The sequence below is a fragment of the Phallusia mammillata genome, chromosome 6 (assembly GCF_965637545.1).
Source record: "Phallusia mammillata chromosome 6, kaPhaMamm4.hap1.1, whole genome shotgun sequence".
NCBI lineage: Eukaryota > Metazoa > Chordata > Ascidiacea > Phlebobranchia > Ascidiidae > Phallusia > Phallusia mammillata.
In genome coordinates, this window is record NC_137257.1 from 8,215,060 (window position 1) to 8,236,365 (window position 21,306).

The following is a 21,306-nucleotide window of genomic DNA, read 5'->3' on the forward strand; positions in this document are numbered from 1 at the left end:
TCTGGATATCTGTGAAAAATGTCTGGCGGATGTTTCAGCAGATTTAGCGTTGGCGTAACTCATGAATTATTTAACACATACCTTGCATCTCATTGTATTGTGCATTCTTTGAAATAAAACTGCGCTGGAATTGCCGGGGAAGCTATTGTTCGTTGCAATAAAAATAAGTTTTGACTGTAAATGATAACTCATTTGGGTATAGTTTGAAGGCAAATAACCAGCAGGTAACATTAATTGCAGCGCCTCCCTGCAACTGCTAAAGCAACTGCAATGTGCATAAACTACAAAAATCCCCTAAATCGAATGTAGTTGCATGCCAAAAAGAGGAAATAAGTATCGATACGGCCGCGATTGTGTCAACGCCATTTCCACACCAGCCAAGTGTTACAAATGAAGAAATAGACACTTCGTTTTTCATTTTAGACTTGGAATTTGGATGATGACTGTGTTGGATGCAAAATGTCTGTAGGTTTAAGTTTACATCTTGACGTTAGAGTTTTTTGGGGTGGTTTTTAACTGTAAAAACGTCTCGGTTGTTTTGCCTTTCATAGCAATGGTCACACTGTATCCCTGACTTGAAGTGGAGTAATTGGTTATGAGTGTTGACTTGTGAGGCAATATATAATTTGTATTCAATAGATATTGTTACAGTCTCACAGCCTGTATACCTACAGTCCCGTCGCAAGACTAATAAATGGCTTAAATCAGGGGTCCCCATATATATATATGGTCGCCAAGGTATTTAAACGAGACCATCAACTTACAAATTAATGTACTATTGTCTTTGCAGACAAAATCGGGGTGAAAGGCTAAATTGTGCTGCAAGAATTCTTTTCGAGTGTAATTCTACACCAAATCTACAACTCAAATAGGTTAAAGGCCTATATTTGTATACATTTCATATCCTAACCTACAAACAGCAATAACGTAAGATGCAAACAACATGTTGCCACATGCAACATTAAACTTGCATCGATTTTCTCAGAATTGAATCTCGTTGCTTGTCCTATCGTCAAAGGCCTCAGGAGGAAATGTGCTTTGATACGGTCCGATAAAAATCACGGCCCTATCCAAAGTACTAATTAAAGCGTTGCCAATTTGAAGTACGGGGCACCACTTTCCTAAAAATTAATTTATGGCGTGGCGTGCCCGATGTAAAATGTTTCAAAGTTTTTTTGTTATTCGTTAGATCAGTGGTTTAAGTAATTCATTATATTGTAAACCTTAGGACCCGTAAATAATCAATTCAGCTTTAGCTATAACGTTATTAAAAGGAAACGCTGACTTCAGTGTGTGTGTTGTTTATCTAAAATAAGATAAATGTTGAGGAATTGTTTTCAGGTGACAAGTTTATTTGTGCAACTATGACACCCAGATTTCTTGTCACAAGGTTTTGTTTTTGTGCACTTTTCTGAAGTTTTTTCATTGTTCTAAGACTAAGTAACAGGATACATGTCATGACAGGCTGCTAGTTGGACTAGCTAAAACAATTTTTGGCTTGTTGACAGATTTTTAGCTAAGTTGAAGAGTTTTGCTTATTTTCCTTGGTTTTGTGGTGTCACTGGTCACTTTAAGATAAGATAACCGATGAAAATAGGGCAGCAGCTTATTTGGTTTACGCATGAAAGTCTTGTTAAGGTAATGCAAAGAGTATAAAATAGCAGTTAAACTTGATGTCGCGACACACACACACACACACACACACACACACACACACACACACACACACACACACACACACACACACACACACACACACACACACGCACACATACACCTAGGCGTACGCGATTCTTGAAATCAACTAAGTGTTTACCACAAGAGACAAAAAATAGAGGAGGCTATGCCAAATGTATCATCAATGTTAAGCAATCAATAACATGTGGAAAATACAAAGGTTTGATTTATTGTGTATTTTTTTTAAATAGCAAGAGAAATACCATCTATACTATGCATCGACGTTGGATAGTGTAAAACGATTTTTAAACAAACTTTTTTTTTACTTGTTTGTGTATGTACTGGAGTGTTAGCGTTATGCATAAGGGTCATGACTATGGAAGGCTTTATTTTAAATCAGGCGAAAACATATGAAAGTCAAGCTTTTTGTGTAATTCGAAACCAAGTAAGGATTGGTGTAATGATAATCAATTACGACTTTAAACATTCGTTTGAGAAATGCTACGATCTTAAAAACCATTTCATGCAGTGGTGGGTTTCAAATTTTTTGTCAGCCGGTTTTATTACAAAAGTCATATCTTTCAGCCGGTTCTGTTACAAAAAGTCCATTGACAGTAACCAGTAATACTTCGTTGATCTCACAAAATTTCGTAAGACGGTTCTATAGATCCGATGCTAACCGGCTGAAACTCACTGATTTCATGTCACAGGAATAGCGTTAACGCGACTAACTAAAACTGCTGCATATGCTTTGATTGCTGCACGCCTGCAACATTATACTGCAAAATCCCCTGAATCGAATGTAGTTGCTTGTCGAGCCGCGAAATTGAGGAAGTACGCTTTGATACGGAAAGTCAACGGGCCCTCCTGACTATACCAACGTGTTCGAAAAAGAAAAAGGGGGCCTCGTTGTTAGTCTTGAACTAGCACGCCATGGTAGCTGCGTTAGATGCAAAATGTCTGCAGTTTTGTCTAGGTCTAGGCTGTGTGTTTTGTAGTGTAGTGGGTAGCATTTACATAGTGGTCAGAGGAAATGTATTGGCATTGTCTAACTCTAATGTCATTGTAATGTGTATTGACTTGAAGAAAACAAGATATAACGTCAAAATTTAATGTCGACAAGAGGGTGTGTTAGTAAACAGGCTCACCATTGGCAAGGTAGTTGTATTTGCATTAGTAGGTTGTAGTTTTTGCCAAAATAAATCGTTGGATTTGTAATTGATTATAACCAATGGTTGTAGAATTCTGTTTGCTTAAAAACATACTCGAACTGAACGTTTTTATAATTTCTTGATTTGCCGATAGGCAATGTTGATGTTGGTGACACAATTTTATTGCTATCTTGATTGTGAGGCCCTTGTGATTTTACACTATGTACGTTGGAGACACCAGTCAGCATATTTGGCAGTTATATATTCAGATATTTTAGAGACTGAATTTAAAAAGCCGTACCAACGAATATTAATTACACACTGGTATTTTGAGTATGTTACAGCGCCATTGGCCTGTACACTTACAGTCCCGTGGCAGGAACAATAAATAATTTAATCAGGAGTCCCAAATGATGGTCGACAAGATCTTTGACCAAGTCCTTTAAACTTCTCCGCAAAATTGTAAAAATCATTCTTTAAAACAATCATTCTAACTCCGAATTTTTTTTGTGAAAATGTTTAAACCCAACCTAACTGTAAACGTTTGTACATATAAGCCTCATAAAAGTCACGAAAGTTGGGGAATTCCCAATTTCTAAATTGGTTTTGTAATAAAATCTCTTGGACCTCGTACTGTTGTGTATACTTATAATAATTATAACTGTACTTTTGGAAACAATGACTGAGAACGAATCTTTTGTCCTACTAAATACGCAAGAGCCACAGATTGATCCAGGAGCTGCAAAAAACATTGCGGGGGTGCCTCAAAACTCTCCTGACGGACAACCGCCGCAACGTCGAACCCTTGCGCAATGTTTCGGAATTCTGGACACCATTTTTAGTGTTGTTGGGTTTTTGCTGCTCCTGACTGGTTTTTGGGTTTCCTCGTGGAAGGGGCAACAGCCTTTAAGCATGTTTTATCTGGTTTTTGTAATATTCCAGCGAAGTGCAGCTAAAGCCGACCCATGTAAGTTTGCTTTCCGGACATACTGGTTTGATACTATATGTTTAAATAAATTGTTTGTTTTTCTTGTTCTGTTATCTAATTTGTATGTGGGTTATCTAGCTGTTGCGTTTGTTTCTTTGTTTTCTCATCTATGGGCAAGCCACGCCTAAATTCAGTATGCTCACAATGAGTCCCCGTCGAGCAACACATTTATAAGTGTTTGGAAATTGGAATCAGTTTTGATTTCATTTTTTAATGAGGCAGTCTGTAGTTGATGACTTCAATTTAGTTTAATCCATCGGTTTCCACAGGGTTGGGGCAGGTCACTACGTTTCTTTTATGAAATACTACAGTGTTCGAGAACTCACAACCTTGTGAACATAAGACCATCTTAGTGATTTAGCAACATAAACACTGGATACTAATAAAACACCGGTTTCGCCATTTTATAATAGATTAAAAAACACATTAAACAGACTAAAACCCAAACCTAAAGTGAATGTACTGTTTTAGCGTCCATAATGCCAGATTGTTGCTGAAGAAACGCAACTATTTTTGTGTAGTGGTTTCCATTAAAACTCGCGATATCCAGTTTGAACAAATGAGTTCTTTTTTACGGCAGTTATTCCTGTGGGAGACCAGATTGGATTCTCTGTAGTTGGTATCATGTATTTTGTGGTTTTGTCGGTTTCCTGGTTTCTTCAATGGTGTCGTTGGTGGAAAGTTGGCTTGTCATTCAAATTATTTGCAGGTAAAGTGGTTTCTACATCATGTGTTTAAAGTTACCCTAACCTATGTAATAATTCACAGAAAACCATTACTTTTTTGTCGAACTTTACTAAGAATCATATCTCCTCAAATTATTTTGTGTACGGCGTTGTGTTAGAGACAGAGTACTATAGTATAGGTCGGGCTAGGTTTAATCATCAGCTGAATTTGCACAACATGTTTGATTTATACTAGACTTCACATATTTGTGTCGTCATTTCACATCCGTTAATCCAAATTTTCAAATTGGGGAAATAAAAACAGGGTTGGGTCCCAATTTCGTGCACGGTTTCAACTTTGGTTTGGGGTGCCAAAGTTTCAAAATCCGGATAACGTTCGTATTAGTACAATGGAATGGTCAACGGAAAGTTTACAGATGTCCCAAGAGAACAACAAACTTGTCTCTTGGCAGTTGATATCAATGATTTTGTATGTTTGGCAGTTTTATAGCAGAAGACTAAAGGACGCAAAAGGCGGGCAAAACAGGTGCAGACAACACACGCACGCAACCATTATTACTCTTTTTAATATAGGTAAACTAACCCTAAATTATTAGTAAGTTCAACAAACTTTTTATCGTACAGGTCTGATGATGGTAATTGCGGTTTTCACTTATTGCTGCAAGCATGAATACGCAATGGCAGATGTAACCGCTGCAATGTTCATTGCATTCTTCTCTGGCTTGTGCATGTGCTGTGCTGTTGTTTGCCGCTGCGCTTCGGTAAGTCACGTTTTTATGTGTCACAAACGTTTTTGCTAAAAAGGTATTTGACTGTCGGTTGCAATTGGGTAACAACCGAACGAGTTGGCTGATAAAATCAAAACTTATAAAAAAAGCATTCCACAGACATATACGAGGTGAGAAGTAGTTGCATATAGTCTTATGCGTCCAAATTGCTTGAAAACTTTCGTCTCACTGAATTGCTACACTAAACCATAACAATTGTCACATTAATAATTTATCGTTTGACTAAAACGAGGTCTTATAATAAACATCAAAGAAGTAAATGTTTGTGGTGAATGTTATTTCTATGTTGTGTTCCGGTTTACCTTGTTCCGTTTTTCCTTTCCGGTACGTCCCGTTACTTCCTTGCGGTCATTAGTGTTTTGTCTCGTTACCGGTAGGATGTGTAGTTTTCTCTTGCGTTTGGGCTTATTTGTTTTCTGCATTTCCTGGGTCATTTATTGTTTGTGTTGCAGATACATTGCTGTATTTTTACTTTAATAAAGCCAGAGTATAATTAACTCCTCAATGGTCATCACAATTTATTGAAGTAAATTAAATTTTCATCATGGAAAAGCAGCAACTTTCCAGACCAAAGGAACTCACAATAGACACAACGGATCCTGAAGCTTCAAAAATATTTACATATTGGCCAAGGACCGTAAAAGACTATATTGCATATCTTGAAGAAGGCAGAAGTGGTTCCTCTCTAGCCGTTAACAAAACTCGAGTAATTATAAGTTGTCTTTCACCTTCTGTATACCCACCAGTGGAAGACGTCGAATCTTATGACGATATTGTGGCAACTCTGCAAGCCACGTACGTAAAGAAAAAGAACAATGTGTATGCTCGTCATCTTCTTGTCAGTCGCCATCAACAAATGGATGAGGCCGTAACAGAATTCGCACAAGCTTTAAAATCTTTGGCTAAAGATTGCACTTTTAAAGCTGTATCGGCAAGTGAGTACAGGGGTGAATTAACCAGAGATGCATTTATAAATGGTCTCGTTTCGCCATTTATACGACAACGAATTCTGGAAAAAGACGAGCTGACACTTCTCCAGACCATAGAACTTGCTGATAGCCTCGATCGCGCACAGAAGCAGGCGGCAAGCATGGGCAGAAGCCAGTTAGCTGTATCTGCTGTGCCTGGAGCTCAATCAGCGGAACAACAATCACCAGTTTCACGAGATGATAATTTAGTATCGTCAGAACTGTTGGCCGCATTCAAAAGTGGAAAAGCGCGCAAAAGATGTTATTTTTGTGGTGGTGGCTTGCACACCAGCCGACGTTTATGTCCTGCACGCAATGAAATGTGCCACTATTGCAACAAACGTGGCCATTTTGCGAAGGTTTGTTTATCGAAACCACCTGAGGCCGACAGCGCGGTATCAGTAGCTTCTGCTTCAGGCGCTCTTGCTTCTTTGGGCTTGTTTGCCGATAACGCGCACTGTTCATCAGGAATAATTGCGTCTGCCCCAAGCGGGCTCGGTCCCGCAGTTGCCGTTAAAGGAAACGTTAAAGGCCAGATTGTTGACGTGTTGATAGACACAGGTGCATGAGAAAACTTTATCAACAAGAATGCTGCCGGGCGATTGCAACTTACAGGACGCGGGGACTCGGAACAAATTTCGTTGGCCATGCGCAAAATGGAGGCCGAAATTGAAGGATGAACAGAAGCTAATATCACATTGTTGGGTCGAGATTATTCTAATTTGCAACTCGGTGTGATGCCAGATCTCTGCGCTGACGTAATCTTGGGACATAATTTTCTTAAACTACATTCGGAAGTTATTTTCCAGTACGGCGGACCTAAACAACCATTAAAAATACCTCTTGTTAAGACTCGCCCAGTGCTTAATGTTTCAGCTGCTAAACTGAAACCTTCGAGAATATTTCAGTTCTTAGATCCGAGCTGCAAACCTATTGCCACAAAGTCACGCCGATATAGCCCTGATGATCGCAATTTCATCGAATCGGAAATTAAACGTCTGCAGGCGGCAGGAATCATAGAACCAGCAAAATCACCTTGGCGAGCCCAAGTGTTCGTAGTGGAACAACACGGAGGAAAGAAGCGTCTTTGCATGGACTATTCAGTAACTATTAATAAATTCACTTACCTAGATGCTTATCCTTTGCCTCGTATCGAAGAATTAGTGAACAAGATCGCACTTGACGCTGTATACAGTTCATTGGATATGAAGTCCGCTTACCATCAAATTCCACTGTTCCTGGAAGAGAGACCAATGACCGCATTTGAAGCCAATGGGAGGCTATATCAGTATCGCCGACTGCCCTTTGGTGTAACTAATGGAGTTGCAGCGTTTCAGCGAGTTATGGACGAATTTATACGACGCCATAGATTAACTAAAGTGTATGCGTATCTTGACGACTTGACTGTAACTGGTGCTACCGAAAAAGAGCACAAAGAAAATCTTGACCGTTTGCTGGCGGCTGCCAGAACTGACGGTTTGACTTGTAATGAAGCAAAGTCAAAAATTGGTGGGAGAAGTTTGGACCTACTTGGATATCGTGTGTCCCACGGGGAAGTACGTCCTGATCCAAGCCGTTTGCAACCGTTACTCGATATGCGCCCGCCAACTTCTGCCAAAGAACTGAAACGGGTGAATGGATTATTTGCATACTACGCGAAATGGATTGTAGATTTCTCGTAAAAGGCTCTACCACTATTGTCAGCTACTGAATTTCCTCTGCAAGGTAAGCCTCTTGAAGCTTTTAATGTCTTGAAATCTGATCTTGGAAAAGCAAGCTTAGAGGCAATTAAAGATAACGTTCCGTTTGAAGTAGAAACCGATGCCTCTGATTATGCCGTAGCAGCGATATTGTCACAAGATGGTCGTCCCGTGGCGTACATGTCCCGTACGCTCAACAAATGCGAGCGAAATTATCCTGCTGTTGAAAAAGAAGCTTCGGCTATCATCGAAGCCTCTCGTAAGTGGTCCCAATTTCTTAAAGGCAGGCATTTTACTTTAATCACAGATCAACATTCCGTTAGCTTTATGTTCGATCAGAAAAATCGAGGAAAAATTAAGAATACAAAAATACTTGCATGGCGCCTTGAACTTGGTCAGTTTAGTTACTCTATTCGTCACAGACCAGGAATTCACAACGTTGCACCCAATGCCATGTCTCGCATTTGCGCTTCCGTCACATCAACTAAAACCTTACGTGCGATTCACGAACAGCCGGGTCATTCAGGTTTTGCCAGACTGTATCACTTTATCCGGACCCATAATCGTTCTTATACAAGTGAAGAAGCGAAAAGCGTCGGGCAGCAGTGTCAGACTTGCGCAGAAATTAAGCCTCGGTTCTTTCAACCTGTTTCCCAATCCCTAGTCCAATCAACTAAACCGTGGGACCGATTGTCAATTGATTTTAAAGGACCTGTGAGAGGACCAAATCCATACTTACTAGTAGTTATTGATGAATATAGCAAATTCCCTTTTGTCTTTCCGTGTTCTGCGATGACATCTAAAACAGTAGTTAGTTGTCTAAATACTCTTTTCTGTCTCTTCGGTTTTCCTGCTTACATACATAGTGACCGAGGTCTATCGTTTATGAGTCGCGAAGTTAAACAATTTCTTTCAGAACGAGGCATTGCAACAAGCAAATCTTCTCCATACCACCCAACAGGTAATAGCCAATGCGAACGCGCAAATCAAACTGTTTGGCGCACCATTAAACTTCTGTTACACAGCAAAGGTTTGTCAGAAGAAAAATGGGAAAGTGTTCTAAATGAAGCTCTCCATGCAATTAGGACATTAGTTTGTACAGCAGTGAATGAAACACCACATGAAAGAATGTTTCGTTTCCGAAGAAGAGTTGCTTTTGGCCAATGTGGAGTAATCTTTCGATGAGTAAATCCAAGTTGTTTTGCAAATTTCTTAAACTCATGACTGTTAAATGGTGGACCATTATCAGTTTTTAAGATATTTGGTATCCCAAAGCATGAAAATGTCTTTTCCAATATAGGAATGACTGATGTTGCTTTTGTGGACCTGATAACTTCAACAATTGGATATCTCGAGTAATCATCAATTAATACAAAAAGATATTCTCCTGAGGGAAATGGGCCTGAGAAATCTAAACTAAGTTCTGTCCATGGACTTTTAGGTAGTTCAGACATTTGCAGTGGTTGATAATTATTGGTAACTGTAGCAGCTTGGCAGTATATACAATCTTTAACAGTTTCTTCCACTGTTTTGTCTATTCCAGGAAACCAGACATGTTCTCGAAGGAGTTTCTTGGTTTTTACAATCCCTTGGTGTCCTTCATGTGCTAATTTGATGACTTTCTTTTGGAGTATTTTTGGAATGATTATTTTTGAGCCTTTCAGAAGTAGACCATCTTCTGTTACTGACAATTCATTTCTGATTAACAAGAATGGTTTAAGACTTGAATCTTTTATTTCTTCTTTCCATTTGTTGCTTCTTGTCATTTCAATCACTTTTTGAAGTTTTTCATCATTTTGTAAGGCTTGTTGTAGTTCAGCTTTTGTTAATGCTGCTGGTATAGCTGATGTGGCAACAAAATTGATGTATTTTTCAGTATCATTTGTTTCTTGTACTGAATGATGTGTAATAGGATGTCTTGACATGTAGTCTGCTGGGTTGTCTTTGCCGGGACGGTATACAACTTTGAAATTGTACGCTTGCAATCTCAAATTCCATCTTTCAATTCTTGCTGGAGGCTTTGATGATGGGTTTTTGAATATTAATTCTAGAGGCTTGTGATCTGTTACAAGTGTAAATGGTTTTTGTATTCCATACAAATAAAGGTGAAAATGTTCACATCCCCATACAATTGCTAATGCTTCACGTTCTGTTTGCGAATATCTTTGTTCAACTGGTGTCAGCACTTTGCTGGCATAAGCAATGATGTGGAGGTTTTTGTTTTCATCTCGTTGGGTAAGGACAGCACCTAATCCAACTGGACTTGCATCGACTACTAGCTCAGTGTCCTTTTCTTGATCAAAATAGTGTATGACAGATTTGTTTGTTAAACTGTCTTTTAGTTGTTGTAATGTATGATCATGTTTTGCATTCCACTTCCAGGGAGAATTCTTGTGAGTAAGTTCTCTTAACGGTTGAGTAATCGTAGCATAATCTTTTATCAACCTTGAACAGTAATTTGCTAATCCAAGTAAGCTTCTTACTTCTTGTACTGATTTGGGAATTTCAGCATTTTTGATTGCTTCAATTTTCTTTTCTTGAGCATAGATTCCTGATTTGCTCACCACAAATCCAAAGAATTCAAGTTTAGACTTGTTAAACTCACATTTTTTCTTGTTCAATGTAAGATTCTTCTCTCTTAGAGTGTTAAGTACTGCAGTAAGACTTTTGTCATGTTCGACTTTTGTCTTTCCAAATACAATGATGTCATCACTAACATTCAATGCACCTGGTATGCCTTCAATCAGTTGTTGAATAATCTTCTGAAATAATTCTGCAGCTGAACATACTCCGAAGTTCAATCGTTTGTATCTGTAAAGACCATCATGTGTTGAGAAAGTTGTGATGTATCTACTGTTTTCATCCAACTCAATTTGATGATATCCTTTGTTAAGATCCAACTTGGAGAATACTGTTGCTCCATTCAAACTGTGAATCATATCATCAAGTGTAGGACAGATGTGTCTTTCTCTGTGTATAGCTCTATTGGCTTGCCTCATGTCAACACAGATGCGAACTTCTTCTGGACTATTTGGTTTTGGTGGAGTAACTATTGGAGAAACCCACGGGGTAGGACCTTTAACCTTTTCAATAATGTCATTCTTTTCAAGATACTCAAGTTCTTTCTTTACTTTGTCTCTGATGTGGAAAGGTATTCTTCTGTGGGGCTGTGCGACTGGTTGCACTGACTTGTCAATGTGCAGCTTTGCTTTGTATCCTTTCAGTTTGCCTATTCCTTCAAATCGGTCAGCGAATGATTTAAGGATATTTTCTTCTGCAGCCTTTACCACAGTGTTTGCAACTTCAAGCAAATGTAGCTTTTTGGATGTGCCATAACTCAACAAACATCCATGTTTACCTTTCACCACATACAACTTTGTCTTGATTTTGTAACTTGCTGTTCTGACTTCAGCATGTATCTTTCCCAATATGGGCAGTGGTCTCTTTGCTCCATATGCATGTATTACTGTTTCAGTATCTTCAAGTGTGCAATCTTTCAACTTTTGGAGAGTTTTCTCATCGATTATGTTTACAGATGCACCAGAATCAACTACGAAAGGAATTTCTTGTTCATTCACTTTCAAGATCATGTGAGGTGTTTTGTGGTTAATACTTTTCACTGTACACATGGATACACATTGTGATTCTTCATCACTGTAATCTGAACCAGAGGTGTTTTCTGCATTTCTCACATGCTTCCTATTTCTGTTCATGAAACAACATTGGGGAAAATGATTGTACTTTCCACACTTGGAACATTTCTTTCCATATGCTGGACAAGACTTGCGTCCATGTTTATGAGGGTAGTTTCCTGCACAAAAGTAGCATTTCCTTTGTCTCAAGTCTTCTTGGTCGACTGATACTCTTCTCTTCTCTTTTGGAAATCTTTTCTGCTTTACTCTGGAAACCATTTCTTCATTTGTTGTTTCCAACTTCACTCGATTTGCAATTGCTTTTGCTTGGACTTCTGATGATTCCATTGAATATGCAATATCAAGTAGTTGTGTTAAATTGATATCTTTCTTTTCAAGTGCTCTTAATCTCAACTTGTTATCTCTGCACTTGCTGATGATTTGACTTTTGATCTCTTTGTCTCGATCAGTGAAATCACAATCAACAGATAATTGTCGAAGACGTGAATAAAATTGATTCATGTTTTCATCTTCTTCTTGTTTCGTCTCACGAAACTTGAATATTTCATAATCAACATGTTTCATTGGAATAAAGTACTTGTTAAGAGCTTGCAGAGCTTTGTTATACTCTTCAGCATTGCCATTATCTGGTAATGTTTCAAAAATGTCAAATACTTCTGCTCCTGCATAATGTAGCAAACAAGCACGTTTAATCTCGTCACTTGTGATGTCTTTTACCACAAATGAGTTTTCAAGGCGTTTCACCCATTTTGTCCAACGTGTACCAGCTGTTGAATGATCGGTAACGTCAAATGGAGGTAAACTATCTGACAGTGTAGCAGCCATCTTGTTTTGTTCTGCTTTTTCGTCTGTCTTTCTCCTCAACTTTTAGGTGTTTTACGAGTTTCAAGGTGACTTTAAAAGTATCTTCGTCAATCCTTGATTACGATTAATTATCCTCGTCGCCAGTTATAGTGTTCCGCTGCCTAGTGCTTTGTCAGAGACTAGACATAACACAAAGTGTTTGTTTATATGCTTTCGCTATTGCTCGTGCTCATAGAATGAAACGGCATGGTCAATACGGTCACGTGATATATTGTTAACATAGAGATCATATATTACTAATTGTAAACACTACAGCTATGTTCGGAGCATTGATGCCAACTTGGTTGTTATCAGAGGGCCCCGTTCTCTTGCGGCGCCACGTTCGAAACAAGGGCGATCCTCTATGTGATGAAGTCTATCTAGTTCAGGGGTGCACAACCTGCGGCCGTACGGCCGCATGCGGCCGAATAGACGATTTTGTGCGGCAGTGAACATGTTTATTAAAATATATGCACTGGCGGCCGTGACGTAAAAACAACTCTTTTGCTAAATATTTTGACTTTCCAACTGCACTAGATCGATTTTGTAAGACTGAAAAGAATATTACCAGCCTAGAAACCCTGTGCATCACACTTTATATACGCCTATTGTATGCAAACAATGCAAATAAACAGTCATCTCTCGCGTCACAATATAGATTATGACGTCATAAATAGCTCAGACTGGTCGTAAGACTGTTTAGCTCAATCTGTGGATCAAGTTTTAAATTATCCGGGTTTTTTGGACGCCATTAGGTGGTTTATGTATGTGGGACAAGCCCTATTTTCACATAATAAATTTCAAAACAAAACAAGCAGGTAATTGGCGGCCGTTGGTGAAATAAAGATCTGCGATGCAGTCGTCTTTCCAAAAAGCTTGTGCACCCCTGATCTAGTTGATGCGAATCCATCATACGCATTAATTCGTCACTCTAACGGAAGGGAAGACACGGTATCCACATCGGATCTAGCCCCGTGTCCGCATTCTGGTATGGACAACATAAGTCCATCAATTGAAGCTGCCGAAGAAGAAGATGTATATGTAATGACACCCGATAATGTAGCTGAGCCTTCATCTCCTAGTGTTGACGAAAGTGAAGAAAGCGTGTCAGTGTGTTGTAAAAAGATAAAGTGTGCCTTTATTTGTGAATTGTGACTATTAAATAAATAATTAATAAAAAAATATATTTATATCAAAAAAGGGGGGCAAGGTATAAAATAGGCCGGGGTATGAAAAAAAGTTAAAAATTACTGTGATAGTGTAAAGAAGAGTTGGCAAACGGCTCGAATTCTGCAACGTCGTTGAGGTTAATTCTGGTTCTGGCTCTGGCTTGTTTAGCTACAAACAGTGTACTGTGCCCATTTTTTACTTTAAATGGATTTAATTTATATATCCTCATACTGCACGTTATTTGGAAAAACTTGAAAATTACTATGCTGTGTTTAGAGGTATAACGAAGAATTTGAGGAAGACTTTATGACAAAGTACTTTGCATCATGGGATAAATATATGGAAATAGCGACTGCTGTGTTTTTCTCGTTTGCTCTGATTTTTGTGATTGCAACTACTGTTATTCCGGGTTGGAATAGTAACTCCACCATCGTGTGGCAAGTCCGTAAGTAAAATATAGAGATATAAGCTAATCTAATGCTTTCGAACGGAAACATAAGGGTTTATTTGCAGTTCTTGTTTTGCTTTAAAACTAGTTTTATACATGTTACTTAAGCGTATTGCCAGAAGGAAAACAAAATATATTTTTGTCGTTTCAGATTCGCATAAAAAAACAACCCAAGCATTTTCGTGCCTTGTGATCATCAGTTTCTTTGTTACCATAATTGGTTTATGTCTAGCTATTAAAAATATTTGGTGCGAAAGAACACTGGAAAATGTGTCCGAAAATCGCCCTGAATCCGAAGTCGAATGGCTAAGAAGAATCTACAAATTTATTTTGTTCATTTCAGGTAAGTTTATTCTTTTATTTTTTGCTTTTTTGTAGACGATTATCTCAGAAGTTTATCAACAACAAAATGTTAAAGAGCAGTGGGTTGCGTATATTTTTTGCACTGAAGTTTTATGTGTACTTGTGACAAAAAACATCACCAGAATGAATTTTAAGCCCCATAAACAACAAACCATTATTGTGTTTTAAAAATCGAATACACCACTAGCTTTGCCAAATTGATTTTACATCAGTTTAATCATAAACATAACTGAATTATGTATATAGAATCACTGTTTTCATCATCAGTGAAGGTTGACAGTTATGTTTATGATTACATTATTCTTTAATTCCGTGTTAGTGTTCTTATTTGCATAAGATTCTAGAAATACTTTACATTGAACTTTTACCTATGTAAATTACTTTTTGCAGGTGGACTTTATATCTTTGCAATTTCTGCCTTTACCTTTGACATGTACAGAGGTATTGACGGCAACACGTTGGTACCAGGACCGGCACTGTCCGTTGGATGGATAGCTGCTCTTTTTTATGCCATTGCTTTTAGCGTTCAATCGGTTCTCATATTAAAGGCGGCCTTTCCCGATGAAAATGAGAAAGATTTGGCCCGCTATTTGGCTTGTGTGATCGAAATCATGTTTCTCATTGCGGTGTTTTTTGTTCCTATTCGCCGAAACTTGGAGCCTGTCAGCATGTTTTTCAACATCTTTGGAAATCGTCCATGCAACTCATCATCTGGTCAATGTAAGAAAACAACTTTGTCGTGCAATATATGAATGACGTATTGGCTATTTTATCATGTAGTTATTGTCGTCTAAACCATCTCTTTTTTCTATACGTTGTTAGTGTTAGATTCCAAACAATTGTCGAAATTCGTTTCATTGAATTGTTGTTGTTTTTTATCCACATATTTGTAACGAATGTTTTGTATTTTTCGAACAGATATTCTTCCTGATCCAAAACGTATGACCAGTGGCGTAGGATGGTTTTATTTCGTTGTGAGACTCTTTTTGGTCTTTGGTGGTACAATTACCAGCATGTATTTGGAAACAGAAGTGAAAAAAAATGGAGGAGATCAAGCTGTGGAACAGGTCACGAATCAAGCAGATGAAGATATTAACAATAAACAGGCGAGTTATACCTTTTTAACTTGTTGGGCAAAATATGTTTCTATTTAGATACTGTCCTTAACCAAAAAAAAACTGGGTGATATATTTTAAAACGGAAAGTCTTGATTTGACAGCAAAGCAAAACAATTATTATTTAAATAGTTTTAGAGGTTTAAACCCGTTTCACCGTGTTAGTTGAAAGGTTCCATGTGAGTACATTTACAAAAACCAATTGAATATTATAAGGTATTTGAAATATTTTGTTAGGTATAACCTGTTTGTCCTTTGCTTTCTTTTAGACTTCGAATGATTCTTCTTGCGCCACTGTCATACAGTACGTGTTCACCAGTACAAAACTTTTACTAGGTAAGTAAATTTTTCTCACAATGTGATTACCAAAAACGTTATGGGCAATTTTTAGTGGCACAGTTATAATTGTTTTAATCGTACAGTCAAGATTGAAAAAGTCGGAAAGTATGTTGATAAACTGTCTAAAGCATTGGTTTTTATTGAAGGTTGTTTGCCATTCATCAGAAAGTCGCGATAGCTTCATTAAGCAACAAAATATAAAATGTTTTTCAACAATATAAAGGACAATATTTATAAGCAATAATAAAGTATCTTACATATAATTTACACGTGTTATTTTAGGATTGAGATCCAGGACTATTATAACAGAACTAAGTGAAGATCACACAATTTCATTAAACTTGATTTAGGTAAAACTATGACCATTACATTATTAAAAATGATTTGTTACGTGGCTATGCACAAGACAATAGGCTCAACGAAATTTGCCACAAATGGACTTTATTAAATTTATTTAAAAGAGACTGTTTATTAAGCATGTCAGTGTGGTATGACAGGTTTACAAGTTGTAGAACACAACTAAATAACTAGCTAGTCCAAACCTTTTATTTCGCCGAAAGCGAAACTTAAATCCAGAAGTCATAGTACGCCAGGCTGGACTGCGTACATTTTTATGTTTTTAACAAACGACATAATAAAATAACTTTCTGTGCCAGAAGTGGCCGCCTGGGGTAGGTAACTCCGGTACAGGTATAGTTGTAAACTGGGTTGTAAAAAGTTGTAATTAGTAATTAGGTTAAATTAATTGATAGGTAAAAATTAGCTTAGGATGAATAAAATAATATAATAAATAGTAATTATTTTGTTAAAACCAGGGAGTCGAACCGCTTGTCATACGGGTTCAGGTTCGGTTCGGGTTCACTTGGTTTTGTTTTTAAGGGTTCGGGTTCGGTTCAGGTTTTTAAAAATGAATATTTTCGGGTTCGGGTTTTGTTCCGGTTTGGGCAAACTATCCGGTCCGAACCGGTTTGCGGTTTTTAAACCGGTTCAAATTTTCATTCGTTTCAATTTTAGTCTACCTATCATCTTCCTGGCCTTATCAAACCCCACAAGATTTTTGACCGTGCACTGTTATTTTTGACACGCCCTATAAGTGTTATTCCGCGTATTCTTCAGTGCGCTGTTTTGAAAAAAAATCACAAAATATAAAACAGACTGCATTTTTTACTGGTTCAGTTCCGGTTCGGGTCCAACGCCAAACAAAATATAGGGTTCAACTCCGGTTCGGGTTTTTAGAAAATCGTAATTAGCGGTTCGGGTTCGGTTCGGGTTTAATGAAATTAACCGCTCAAACTGGTTCGCGGGTTCGGGTTCAGTTCCGGTTCGACTCCCTGGTTAAAACTGTAAACTGTAACATCTGCATCAATGTATTGTAGGACTCATGTTATTCATATGTACGTCTGTGTACTGGGGTCATTTCAACAACAACGTTACTGATATGACGATGGTGCTGGTTTGTTTAATGTTTGCCTCGTTTGCTGTGATGACCGGAGCTTCTGTGGAAATCTACCAAGTAATTCGAAAAAGTGTTTAGGCTTTGTTTGCACGTAAAATTCAAAAAAAAGTTCTCAACAGGCATCATGAATATTCTTTTCAAACTTTTACGAAAGTCATACACACATCGTCCGTTGACAAAAAAAAAATACACAAACAAACAAAGTTTATTTTTTAACAGCTAAAGGAAAAGCAGGAAAATCTTGATGAAAACGACATCGGTCCCAAATTTCAAACATACATGACGATATGTTGCAAGCAAGATCTAGTCGCTGGTATATTTCTGTTCGTTGGTCTGATATTGCAAACTGTTGCCACAGTGGTTTCTGGTTGGAAACTACCTACAGCAACCTCAGTAAAGAAACTTGGTAAGTTTTTTGCAAGGTTGGTAGGTTATAGATTCTATTTTTCTCTAAATTGGCGTTTTGTGGCCAAATTTTAGATAAACAAGCGGACAAGAAGTTCTTTCAGTTTTGATTGTCCAAAATTGAATTTTAAACGCACCGTTGCTGTATTTGAATAACTAAAGCTGTCTATACCTGAAATAAAATCGCTTGCATATATGTTTACAATTTCGACGCCTGTCATTCTATTAAATATTTCTAAACTTCGCGAAGATTCCATTTTAATATCAATGTTTTTAATATTCAGTCTTGAATAAAATACATTTTCGTTACAAAATGAAATTGTGACGTTTATCGTTTTATAGGCGATCATTGTCATTCCATGAATGCCTTTTCGACGTTGGTGGTGGTATCATTTGCGTTCCACTGTCTATGGTTTATTTCCTTTTTAGTCAAATGTTTCTGTTCAAATGCTTGCCAAAAGACAGCCACATGGATCACCAAAGCATTTGCTTTTTTGGGTGGTAATACAAATGTTTTTATTATTATTGGCAGGAAAATCCATAATTATTTTTAATCTATTAATAAATATTTTCAGCTAATACGATTTTTTGCAAAAAATAAATTGCACTATACCGCATTTTTGCTGTTTTGTATGGTAGTCAGTATTTATCATTTTGGGCATTAACCTTCTTTTCACAATCAATTTACCACATAGTTTTTGAAAAAAATGGGACACGCCGTAATATGTTTTCCTAAATATAGATACTTGTGTTCTAGGCTGCGTGTTTAGTTTCGCGACAGCTGCACTGTTCCTGGACATTTCTACAGGGGTGGATGCGGAAACATGGTCTCAGGACGCTCCCTTCTACTGCGCTTTGAGCTCAAGCATTATTTACTCCTTAGGATTTCTTCTAACTTTTATTTTAATCTGGAAATGCGAAGATATTGTCCTGTGCTGCTCGAAATGCTTCAAAGCTCAAAATAATACAAATAATGGAAGGAATAATGCTCAGAATCCTGCTGCATGAATTTTCTTAAAACAGACTGTGCATATACACTCTCTCATTTGTTTATTCATTCTAACTGAGTGTTTGTTCCAAAGTAGCACAATATCTTTAATGCCTGACTGGAGACAAAAAAACACACACACTCTATTTGTTCCGTTGTTATAAACTTACCTACAACTACTAATTTCTGTGGCAAAATTCGTCGGTTCGCTCAAGTGCATTTTCCAACCAGTTCAAACAACATATGGCATATCATTTAATCTATTAATCTGGACTCTGCGGAATGTTTAGAGTTTTTATTACCTTATTACGATGTAAGTACAATTCCATTGTTCTTATGGCGTATATCGTACTTTAAGCGCTCTGTCGTGGTTTGTATTTTGCTTTCCGTAAATTTAAAACGCGACTTTATGTCCGGATATGTCTGATCCAGACATACAATTCAAAATTTGCTGCAATAAACGGATTGTACATTTATTTGCTGTCACCCTACCGTATCTGTTTATTGTCCACTGTAAAATGGACTCACTTATAGAACACAACACCGGCAAATTGGACTCTAAACCTAGACGCTTATTTTTTAGATACTTTGAGCATTATTCATGATTGGGCATTGAATTGAAAATCGGTTTTATTCTTCGGGGCTTTTGATCATTTAAATAGCAAAATCAAATTTAGAAACAATTGTCAGAAATTATTTGAAGCAAAATACCAATCCTATCAAAATGCTCTAGAAAATGAGAAATAGTAATTAAAGTGCCGCAGCCGTGCAGTGCTTGAGCATGCAAATTCCGTAACCATGCAGACAAAGTAGTGTAACAAACGGTCCGGTCCTTGTAGTATTTTTTTGTAAAATACCTAGACCATATGTTTAAAAACTGCAAATAAAACTAATTTGTTATGATGATCAGCTTGACTAGTCATAAACCGAATGTTGCGATTACAATAATACGCATAAACATCAACCCTAGGTGGCGCGCAGGAGTAAATTGTTCTCGGGGTGTCTGCAGACCAAGACGGGATATTGACAAAACAACGTCATCGTTGGGGCACCAGTTTGTCATCCAATAAAAAAATGTTCAAGACATTTTGTTTCCTCATCCTCCGTAATTATCATTCTCGTGGTTTCATAGATCAATGTGGAAATTGACTGGTATGCAATATCTCTTGTTTTCCTATTTTTAATAGCTCTTTTAATCTTTAATGTAAATAATTTCATATCTCGTGACCGTGCACTTATGTGCCGATGGTTTTTAAAACACAAAAACTGCGATCTTAGTTTTCAGAAAAATGTTTCCACTACTTATGATTTTCTTTAATTTGCACTGAAAGTCACGTTTTAAATCGGTGCACAAGTTAGCCTTTGGTTTAAAAATATATCTCCAGCGACCTTGCGTGCCTCCAGCTGACCGCAGAGTGTTGTAATAAACACGATGGATTTCCACTGGCGTGTGTGGGCAACAAACAAGTAGTATTTCACCGGCATTCAAGCACGAAATCACCGCAAAACTTGGCATGTTTTCACGATAAACCATCTATTATCCCGAACAAGGACTTCGGGCGCCAAAAATGCTACCATCTATTTTTAGGCCACACGTGTGTGTAGAGTCTAAACCTAGCTTAAATTTTTTATCTAGTGGAGACCGTTTCTGCACCACCCACCTGTTCTAAATCCTCATATAGCCGTCATGGATTCGTTATTACCACCTTGGTGCACGGAATAATATGTCCTAGGTTTCGGGCCTGAGGTATATGAAACAGGGTGGCAAATGCTGGCTGTAGCTTATTACAAACACGCGAGGGAAATTTGTGTTCCATGCTAGCCAGTGGGTTATTTGATATCGTGGGAATTACCACGTGTAAACTTGGGGCGAATAGGACGACTCTCTGGGGTGTTCTGACTTTATTGTATTGCTTTCTATTATTTGATAAAGACTATGAAACTCTTGATCAATCTTAAAACTAAAGATTGCATTTATCCTGACAAATTTGATTTTGAAACGTTCTTAGCATGTATTCATTGCTGCTTTCTGAATGCGCCATTTTTTAAGCAATTTGCTAAATGAGGAAACATTTCAAAAAGTTTGTGATATGAGTTAAAGAGTTAAACAAATGTGTTTGACATTATGTATTCATGTTTTAACGTTGGATTACGAGATGTCATTGACTCGCTATAATAAAGAAGGCGCTCTTTTAGGTAACCCACTTAAAGCCCCTTTATGGTTTAACTTGGTTATGTAAAATGAAGTGTAAAGCACATGCATTAAAATGTAAAAGAAATAGCTCGTTTACTAGACTTTAATGCTAATTCAAGACAACAAATTAAATAATCACGACTTATCTTATCACTATAGAGGCGTACAATAAACTGGTTACTAGAGGGACACTGTTGAAATTGTCCCAGTTGTATTCACATTTCCGGGTCACCGCTCGGCAAATAGCAAATGTTGCGCATAAGCTTCGACTGGTAATTTGGAAACTTCAAAGGGGATACGTCTGTGATTTGGAAGCAATTGAATAGCTTACGCACGCAACGGGGATTCAGACGCTTATGATGCGTCGTAAAATT

General features: G+C 37.7%; 1 protein-coding gene across 2 annotated transcripts; it reads left to right on the forward strand.

Annotated features, from left to right (window-relative positions):
* Positions 1-1,791: 1,791 nt before the first annotated feature.
* On the forward strand, positions 1,792-19,644 carry LOC145232634 (uncharacterized). Of its 2 annotated transcripts, XM_080097296.1 has the most exons (12): positions 1,792-3,795; positions 4,397-4,525; positions 5,127-5,263; positions 13,901-14,069; positions 14,224-14,415; positions 14,826-15,155; positions 15,354-15,541; positions 15,820-15,886; positions 17,266-17,402; positions 17,565-17,751; positions 18,093-18,251; positions 18,508-19,644. In XM_080097296.1, exons 1-12 carry the CDS (start codon positions 3,507-3,509, stop codon positions 18,756-18,758), a joined length of 2,235 nt encoding a protein of 744 aa, XP_079953422.1. In that variant the 5' UTR covers positions 1,792-3,506; the 3' UTR covers positions 18,759-19,644. The 2 variants fall into 2 exon arrangements, with proteins under 2 accessions (XP_079953422.1, XP_079953423.1); XM_080097297.1 differs by lacking the exons at positions 17,266-17,402; positions 18,093-18,251; positions 18,508-19,644 and adding an exon at positions 16,172-16,239 and having other exon boundaries at positions 17,565-17,622.
* Positions 19,645-21,306: the final 1,662 nt, after the last annotated feature.

Excerpts from the sequence above, each read along its gene's own strand:
- LOC145232634 (XM_080097296.1), top strand. The coding sequence starts at position 3,507 with ATGACTGAGAACGAATCTTTTGTCCTACTAAATACGCAAGAGCCACAG. Across the intron at positions 14,416-14,825 it reads ATTTATTTTGTTCATTTCAG|GTGGACTTTATATCTTTGCA; the intron begins GTAAGTTTATTC and ends TACTTTTTGCAG. Across the intron at positions 15,542-15,819 it reads AAGATATTAACAATAAACAG|ACTTCGAATGATTCTTCTTG; the intron begins GCGAGTTATACC and ends GCTTTCTTTTAG.